The sequence below is a fragment of the Gossypium hirsutum genome, chromosome A06 (assembly GCF_007990345.1).
Source record: "Gossypium hirsutum isolate 1008001.06 chromosome A06, Gossypium_hirsutum_v2.1, whole genome shotgun sequence".
In the NCBI taxonomy this organism is placed as follows: Eukaryota; Viridiplantae; Streptophyta; class Magnoliopsida; order Malvales; family Malvaceae; genus Gossypium; species Gossypium hirsutum.
Window position 1 is genome coordinate 61,294,189 of NC_053429.1, and position 10,564 is coordinate 61,304,752.

Consider the following 10,564-nt stretch of genomic DNA (forward strand, 5'->3'; position numbering starts at 1 on the left):
AGCGAGGTAGATGACTTGGCGAGGCTCACTCCTGACTAGATATTGGTAAACTTAGGAAAATAGGCGATGGGCTTTAGAAATTTATGAGAGTTTAGAATTTCCATAAGCTGACTCTGTTTGAACTTTACATGTTGTTGCAAACCATATCTGGAATAACTTATTATTAAGTATAATGAGGAAAGATCAAAGTTTAGTCATGCATGAGTGTTATGTATATTTCTTTGGTTATAATTTGTAAGTCTGATTTGTTGGAAGTATAGTTTTCTGTGACTTGAAAAATTACATGCGTTCACCTATAGATTGCGAACCAAAGTAATTGTACAAATCGTGTATTTATGTGAACCCTACTATATTATGATAAGCTTCACATGAGTATTTTCTAGTTACTAAGTCTATTCATTTGCAAAACTATATATTGTAAACTTAAAATGTATGCGAACCTGAGCTCACATGTTTATATTCTGTGTATGAAACAATTACGTTGCAATGTTTAATTTAACACATTATTTTCTATCTTTAAGTGGTGTGTTGGAGGTTAGGTTGGGAGTAAATGGAGAGTCACTATGGTGGCTAATGTGGCACACCAAATTTGGGTCGAACCTTGTTGGTCAGGTTTGGGGTGTTACAACATCAGTTTCTAGTCTAGCATACAAATGGCACCTTACAAGGCTTTGTATCGTCGTAAGTGCTATACCCCTTTGTGTTGGACTAAGTTGGGCAAGAGAAAGGTTTTGGGTCTGGATTTGGTTCAAGAGACTCATAGTAAAGTCAAACTGATTTAGGACAGATTAAAATTGGCTTTGGATAGATAGAAGTCTTATGCATATGTGAAGAGAAAATATATTGAGTTCAGTATCGGTGATCAGGTTTTCTTGAAGGTATCTCCATAGAAGAAAGTTCTGAGGTTTGGGTGGATGGGCAAGTGGAGCCTAGGTTTATTGGACCTTATCAGATTCTTAGGAAGACTGGACCAGTAGCTTACCAGTTTGAGTTACCTCTCAAGCTGGACCGTATTCATGACATATTCCATGTTTCGGTGTTAATACAGTATAGATCTGACCCTTCTCATATTATCCCTATTGAGGAGATTGAGGTTAGATTGGACTTGACTTTTAAGAAGGAACTTGCTCAGATTTTGGATCAAGAGGTAAAGGTTCTGAGGAGGAAACTGGTTCGATTGGTTAAAAGCCGCTTAGGAATTGGAGGACTCTATTGGTAAACAATATCTTCATTTGTTCGAATTAGGTAAATTTCGAGGCTCAAATTTCCTTTAAGGGGAGAGAGTTGTCACATCCAAAATTTTTATTGTTAACTTTGTATGGTTGTAGCAAGATTGTGTTACTAGTTAGATGGTTAAAAGTTAGTGAAATTTTCCTTGAGGCCGAGTTCGATTCTCTTCTCCTATATAATTTTTATTTACTGTATTTTGCCCAAAACCCTAGCAGTTATCGTCTCATGCCGTTTAGGTATTTAATTTATTTTTCTTCACAATTCAGCCTCTTTTGACCATTTGTTCCTTGTCTATGTCGTTCCACCCTATTTTTTCCTTCTCTTTTTTGAATTTTATTTTCTTTTCTTCTCCACTATGCACCCTTCAACCATATTCTCCTCCCATATTCTTTTTTTCCCCATTTTTTGCCGCTGCCTAGTAGACCATCCACTATTTCTACCATTGTCCACTAGAAACCATCAACCATTGTTGTTTTTTCCACACTGTTGTTGCACTATTGTTGCCCATTTTACACTATTGTCACCCCTTGAAGCATTCCAATCACCCTTATTTTCTTTTATATTTGGTGTCAGTTTTGCATTCCAATCATTCTAGATCCGAATTGAGTAGTGTAAGTGCAGTTTTTTTAAGTCAGATCTAAGTCCTTTTTTCTCCTTTTCTATTTTCTGTAATGGCTTATTGATACTTGCCATGGACAAACCTCTCATGTTCATTCTCTTATATATTTTGTTGATTGAAGGTCCAGATCCAAATCGTTCGGATCAACAATAGAATTGGAAATTGTTTGCAATCCCATCTTATGCCAAAATAGAGTAATTATTGATCTCCAACACTAGTTCTGAAAAGATGATCTCTTTCTCTGTTATGGCCAAACCCTATAGTGTAACAGCCTGATTTAGACTCTATTCAGAATGGTGGTTTCAGGACCACAAATCTGAGTTAAAAAAGTATTTTAAAATTATTTTCTGTGTTTATTATGTGCGAATTTATATCTGTGAAATTTTAGTGTTTTAATTTTGTTGTTTGAGTGCTGATTTAATAAAAAGGGTTTAATCGCGTAAAATGAAAATTTGATGGTTTAATATGTAAGGGCCGAATTGAATGCGTCTTTATAATTTAAAGTATTTATGTTGCAATTAGGCCACTGAATATATGAATGGACGGTAATGGCATGCATTATTAACTTGTTATGTTAATTTATAAAGGTTAAATTTGTAAAATGTTAAATAATATATGTTATAATAAAACATAAACTTCAAAGCCATTCATTTTGTTCATACTTTTGACCTAAAATTGAGAAAGAAAGAAAAGAAATAAGCTTAGGGTATTCGGCCATTGTTGAGCTTGATTAAGGTATGTAACTAGCTCAGTTTTTGATGATTTTTACATTTTTGAGATCGTTGCAGTGTAATGTACAAAGCCCATGTTTGAATTTCTGATTTTGATGAATATTTTGAGTTATGCCATTGATGAATAATTGAGCTTTGTGATGTTAGTTGATGAATTATGAAAAATATGTTTTGGATTAATATGTTTTGTATTGGAATTTTTGATGATTTTGGGTAATTAGCGCTAAATTGAAAAAATAATAAATTGAGGGACTAAAACATGAAATAAATAAAATGTATGAACTTGTATGAACAAGGGTAACATTCATCCTAAGCATGGCGTGTGCTAATTTTGCATGTTTTGTGTTTTGTGCAATTTAGACTAAATTGTAAAAAGTGTGAAATGTTAGGGTAAAATGATAATTTGCCCATTTATGTGATTTTAGACTAAAATGAATGAAATTATGTTGAATGAGTTTAATTTGAATATGTCTAGATCAAGAACCAAGGAAATTGAATTTGGATCGGGGGAAAACCAAAGTTGTCGATTAGTCGTTCCGTTCAGATTATCGTTGTCCAAGGTAAGTTTATAAGCAAATAGATGTTATTTATTTGATTAAATACGAACTATATATGCTGAAATGAATAATGTGATAGTATATATGTGGAAGCCGAACATGTATAAGCTTAAAAGCTATGTGTACGAGTTCAATTCGATCGAGTTGCGATGTCTGAAAGCCCCGTATAAATCTTAGGAATAACTAGGATACATATGTCATGACATAGGATTTCCGATATGTGTTCTCATGTAAGACCCCATTTGGGACGTTGGCATCGATATATGTGATGTGTAAGACCATATCTGGGACATCGGCATTGTATTTGATTCGTGTAGGACCCTGTTTGGGACAGTGGCATCGATATGTGATTACATGTAAGACCATGTCTGGGACGTTGGCATTGTACGATATGTGTGATTATCTGAGTATCCTATTCAATTCTGAATGGTTCAACGGGCAATGATAAGTTGTGATTGAATGTGTAAAACAAGCTAAAGTGATCATGTATGTAATAGTTTATTTCCTATTTGAAAATAAGGTAAGTTGGTTATTTGATATGTGATACAAATTATATATGATGTAAATGAAAATATATGTGTATATGAAATGTACATTCGGCCAAAGGTTATGTATAGTGGTATCATATTTGTGATCTATGTGTAAACATATATGAATGATTATATTCGGCCTTATGAATATAAAATGTGAATATTTATGAAATGATTCATGAATATATGTATATGAGTCTATGTATATTCGGTTAAATAATGATTTTATGGCTTTGAAATTGAATGATATTTTAACATTAGATATATGTATATTCATCTAAATGAAAGTATATGTTGTATATGAAATTGTAAGTTTGAAATTAAATGTGATTATGATAGCATGGATTGGTATGATTAATTGAGTTAATAGTCATTGAGTTATTTATTTGCTTATGACTTACTAAGTTATGATAGCTTACTGTGTGTGTATGTTTGCCTCTGTTTTATAGATTTTGGATCAAGTTATGAGCTTGGGGATCGTCAGCAAAGTTTATCACACAATCGAATGTTTTCGGTACTTTATAAGTTGAACTTAAGCCTATGGCATGTATATGCTAGTTTATGTTTATGTTTGTTTTTGAGTTAAGTAAATATGAGCCATGCGAAAATGGCTTAATCATTATGTTAAGTTTAGTTTTGATGGTTCGGCCATTATATATTTATATGTGAATCATGGTTGATATATTTGCTAATGGTGATGAAGTTATGTCAAAGTATATATGTATGGTATATATTTGGTTTGATGTGAAATTGTGGTTGAATATTATTGTTAAGTGAAATGCATGATATATAAGTGGTTTGTATTAGGTATATGGCTGAGTTGAAGTATTGATATTTGATTATTTGATGAAGTAGACATGGATAATATTCATATGTCTTTGATCATTGGTTGTAAATGAGACTTTAAGTATAATGAATAGCTTGTGAAATGACCATGTTTGATTCTGCAAACAAGGTGAATTAGCTTTCAGTTAATGTTAGATAATTGGGGTAACATGTATTTGTGATTTGAAAGTGGGTTGTTTTGGCTTATAAGATTAAATCATCATACATATATGTTTTTGTGTATTCGATTATGTATTGATTTAATAATTATACATTAGTTGAGATATATTTGTAATATGTTTGACATGACATAAATTTTGGCTATATGTATATTTATGTACTTAGCCGAATTTGTGATCATTGAATTAGTCTTGAATATGACCTTTGTTACTTTGCATGCTAAGTAATATTTGCATGTTAAAATTCAGTTATGGTATGCTAGAGTGTTGGACAAATAGTTGCTATATATTATGCATAAATATATATTATTGATGTGTTGATGTGAAAGGTAAAATATGTTTGATTTATTGGTTTAGTTCTTTGAAATGTTTCATGCGTGTAAAGTGATAGAGTATAATGGAAAGAGACATTAAATAAAGCATAGGTATTTAGCATGTTTAATATTCGGCTAAAGCTTTAGAAATTGACCATATGAATAGTAACTTATGCTTTTATTAAACAAGATAGTTTGATGCAAATTTAGTATGTGGCTTAGTTATTGTGCTTTAATTATTAAGTATATGTTATATGACGTTTTGTGTATATTAATGGAATAGAAAATAAGTAAGCTTGGTTTAGTCAAAACTTATAATAAAGTTGCATGTATATTTGGACTTGAATATTGAGTAATGAGTTGTTCAATTCATATGTTTATATTTGGCCAGTTGATAATAATTTATGGTTGAATGTTTATTGATTTATGTGTAATCTGTAATGTTTTGGTTTGGTTTAGTATATGTTCATTTGTGATGAATTAAAATGATTAATTCCTATATGCATCCATGAATGTCTGGAAGTTGTGTCTCGTTCGGTAATACCTCATAACCCCATTCCGGCGACGGATACGGGTTAGAGGTGTTACATATAGGGTGGTTTAGGGCTTATTTTTAATGATTATTCTCTATGTTGGGTAGAAATTTAAATTAGATCTAATCAGATCTGAGTCTTAAGAGCTGCAGAGTTAAGTCTAGAGCTATGAATTTGCGTAATCAGGTGTGGGTCTTACCTTTGGGTGTTTCGGTGATTATTAAAATTATGTGATATGCATGTTGGTCAATTGTGCATGTTGGTCAATTGTACATGTTGATTTTGTGCATGGCCAAATGGCCTTGTGTTGGATAAGGGATTGCCAAACATGGTAAGTGTTAAGAAGTGATGGCTGAATGTTTATAGGCTTTTATTTGTGATTAAATGGGTGTGTAAGTGCCAAATGTAGTTTTTGATTGTATGTTTTTTTGGAATGTATGATGTATTAATGTTGTTGATTGCATGTAAAAGCATGTCACTGAATCTTACTGTGTATATCGATTGGATGTAAAGTGTAACACCCCTCACCCATATTCAATTAGGGTTACGGAGCATTACCGAACTTATAACACGATTAAACATACATTTCACATACATTTTTTAATTCCTTGTAAACATCATTCTGCATCAACCACAATGTCCCTAATACGAGCCTATGAGGCCCAAAACATGCTTTAAGAGTGATTTGAGACTAAACCGATAACTCAGGAAGTTTTTACAAAACTTAGAAAATTTTTCAAACTACAAGGGACACATGCAGGCTCACATGGCCAAAGACACGCCCGTGTCACAGGCTGTTTGAACATTCGAAATGGAATCACATGGCCATGTCCCAGCCCATGTCCGACTCCGTGCAACTCTCTGACTTGGGTCACACGGCCAACACACACACCCGTGTGCCCTAAGAAATGGTTACACACGCCAGTGTGCCGGGCCGTGTGCTAGGTCGTGCCAAACCTGTAGGGTATACTGACTTATACCACACGGTGAAGTTACACGCCCGTGTGCTAGACCGTGTGGAGCATACTGACTTGAATTCTAATTTAACACCAGGAGACACACAGCCATGCAACCTGACCGTGTGTCACACATGGCTGAGACACATGCTTGTGTCTTTGCCCGTGTGGACAAAAGTAGGCTATTTACCAAGCCATTTTCCCACCCAAACTTGCTTTCACCAACATCAACCCAATTGGCACAAAACATGTCATATAGTAGGCATTCCAAATCAACTCAATCAAGCCTAATTCATGCTAGTTCTATAGCATCATCCACAATACACAGAAGTCACAAAATAGGCCATTCCATTTATACCAAATTTACATTTACAATTCAACTAAAAGGACACTTTTAAACATGCATCATTTTGCCCAAACAAATAAGCATACTATTTCTCAAATATCAATCATTTGACATCCACAATACCTATAATAAACAAGCATCATACTTCCATTAACAAATTCACAACAAAAGCCATATGCATATATATATAGAACCAAACCAACCAATTTAAGCCAACTCTCATGGCTATATACAAGACCAAACTCTTAATAATTACAAGCCATTTCAAATGACTAAATTCATTAACAACACATATACCAACACGAACAAATTCCCTATACATGCCATATACTCAAAATACTTAAGTTCAAAAGTACCAAAGTGATACTTGGATAGTGTGATGAAGTCTCTGACGATTCCCGAATCGGATCTAGCTTTGATTTCACTACAAAAACATAGAAAATAAAAAAAAGTAAGCTATAAAGCGGAGTTAGTTTGTATAGCAATAAACTTAATTTACCAAATATGCAAAAATTAAGCAATTAAAACATATCATAACCTATTTCATTTTGAACCATCAACCTACCACAATTTCCATTCTCAAAATTTGACATAAATTTCACAAGTTTCTTCAATTCAATGCTTGTACGATTTATGTACATACCAGTACCACTTTGTTGTACACAACCACATCTTTGATATACCCGTTGATCCATTCAAAATACTATCGGATACTCGAGAATCTCACACCATAAGTGCCACACACATATATATAGCCAAAGCTATCTCAGTCTCATATCACATATAATGCTCACTCTCGAGCTATTAATGGGTCTGCTCACACATGCTGACGGTCATGGTGAAGCTACATGGTGCTGTTCACACAAGCTGACGAGTATCCACAACACATGCCGAATTACTTAGCCACAGGTAGGACGTACAGACCAACAACCAAATCACATAATCCCTAATGACATGTCATTTGTATCCTAATCTATTCCTAAGGTTCAATCGGGATTTCTTACTTGCCAAATTATCGTTGAATATGTTCACAGTGTCATATTCTCAATTTATGGAATATCAAAGCATTTAAAACACAAATATAATAATGTTTAATACATACGAACTTACCTCGAATGCAAAAATGATGAAACAAGTCGGTTAGTCCAAGACCTTGTTCTTTCCCCGATCTAAATTCGTACTTCTCTTTTCTTGATCTAAATATAATCAAAGTTAACTTATCACACTATTCAATTTAGTCCAAAGTATACTTTAAGGCAACTTTACCTTTTTGCCCCTAATATTTCACATTTTTACAATTTAGTCCTTACTTTGTAAAATTACAAATTCATGCAATTCAACCTAAATCCATGCTGCCAAATTTCAATTAGGTCCCTAGAAGCCCATTTTTTCACTTATTTCACTATTTAACCATGAATTTTACACATTTCTCAAATTAATCCCTAATTGGACATTTTACTAAAAATCACTTAACAAATGTTGTTTATCTAACAACAAGCATACATTTTCTGCCATTAAACATCAAAACACATGCTCATTAATCACTATAAAAACCATAAACCTTTAAAAAATTGCAAATTAGTCCCTAGGCTAGCTAGATTAAGCTACAACGATATCGAAAACATAGAAATCATTAAAAACAGAACAAAAATCACTCACCAATTTAACCATGAAGTTTTCAAAACCTAAATAAATTCCATGGATGTTTTATTTTCATATTTTTTGTGGAATAATAATGTGATGTAGATGATAGCTTGGTTTAGGGTTTTTTTTTTACTTTAAATTATTTATTGAATTACACATTTAACCTTGGTTACTAAACATAAAAATCACTTAATGCACGTCCATAAATGTCCACCCACTATAAAAATGGTTTAATTACCACATAAAGACCTTCAATATTTAATTTCATATCCATTTAATACCTCTAGCGAAAAGAATACGAGTTTTACACTTTACGCGATTTAGTCCTTTTTATCGAATTAAACATTCAAACGATAAAATTTCTTGATGAAATTTTCACAAAATCATAATATCATGCTGTAGAAATTAAAATAATAATAAAATAAATTTTTTGACATATGATTTGTTGTCCTGAAATCACTGTTTCAATTTGACTAAAAATAGGTTATTACATAAAGCATGCCACTGAAATTGGTAAACTGAAAGCATGTTAAGCATGCCACAGTTATTGGAATTGTTAATGAATAGCATGATATGATATTTTAATGGTATGACATCTTGCATTTCAAGGGTATTGGGTTTGATGGGTGACTGTAATAGCCCGATTTTAGTAAAATAGGAACAGTGGTTTTAAGACCACAAATTTGATTTTGAAAAGGAATCTTATTTTAATATTATTTTATGATCTATAGTATGATAATAATGTTGTATGAAAATTTCATAAAGAAATTTTACCAATTATATGTTTAATTTGATTAAGGACCAAATTGCATAAAGAGCAAAAGTTGAGTTCTAATAGCTAAAGGGATTAAATAGCTACGGAATTTAGAATTTTATATCCTTAAATGGAAAATAGACCATTAAAAATGCTTAGTTGTGAAGGATGATGATTCATCCATGGAAAATAAATTAAGGAAAATGATGAAATTGGAAAATGAAATAATAAAGGATGATAAATGATAAAAAAGAAAAATATCATCATTTATATCATATTTTTTTCCTAAAAATACATGGAAACCCTAGGAAAGAGAAATCAAGCTTTCTTGGCTTAATTGGGTAAGTAATCTTGTCCTGTTTTTAGTAATCTTTATATTTTTGAGATCGGGATAACCTAATCTAGCTATTTTTGGGATTAATTTGAAAAGTTATCAAAGTATAGAAATTATTCCATGGATGAATATGCTAAAATTTTGAAATATATTTTTAAATATGAAAGGTTGTTGATGGATAAACAACTTTTACAAAGAGAAATTTGATGAAATTATGATTTAGTGACTAAATTGTAAAAATGGAAAAGTCATGGAGAAATTCTAAATTTTATGAAATACATGGGCTATGTTACTTGTAAAATTTGACTAGGCTTGGAATAAGGATTAAATTGCTTGAATTTCATTTTACGAGCATAGGGACGAAATTGTCATTAATTAAAAGTATAGGGAAAAATGATAAGTTTTCCCAAGATATGAATTAGACTAAATTTAGTTTGAATTGTATTAAATTGATGTTAAATTTACTCATATAGATCCGGATAGACCAAATTCAGAGTTAGAACAAGGAAAAGAGAAAAATGTCGGATTAGTAGATTTTACGTAAACAAACAATTGTCGAGGTAAGTTCGTGTAACTAAATTATGTATAATTGTATACTTGGATTGAATGTTGTGCATGTGAGTTGTATAAATATTATATATATATATGAAATTGAAGACATATTTGACAAAGCCCGATAAATGATAATGCCCAAAAAATGTCAAGTCCCTTTTGAATAAATGAAATTCGATGAATTACTGGATTTCCTATAATGGTTGTAGTTTTGCATATGTTGCGACTACTGCAGCTCTTTGTGAGCGTCCTGTTTATTGATCGGTTATGATCCTGCATATGTTGCGGACACAAATGCAAGTCTTTGTGAGCATCCTGTTATGCGATCAGTTGTGATCCTGCATATGTTACGGACACAAACGCAGCTCTTTATGAGTGTCCTGATATGACTCGCCTGAACTCCTTGATATATGGCTATTCAGAGCTCCCGTTACGTGGCTCTTTGTAAGCATTCTTGATA

The 10,564-nt window shown here is 32.3% G+C and overlaps 1 protein-coding gene across 1 annotated transcript; it reads left to right on the top strand.

The window, feature by feature from the left end:
• The first annotated feature begins 653 nt into the window (after window positions 1–653).
• Window positions 654–1,219, top strand: LOC107963048 (uncharacterized). The gene is made up of 2 exons (XM_016899648.1): window positions 654–762; window positions 867–1,219. The coding sequence occupies exons 1-2, from the start codon at window positions 654–656 to the stop codon at window positions 1,217–1,219; spliced, it is 462 nt and encodes a 153-aa protein (XP_016755137.1).
• The last annotated feature ends 9,345 nt before the right edge of the window (window positions 1,220–10,564 follow it).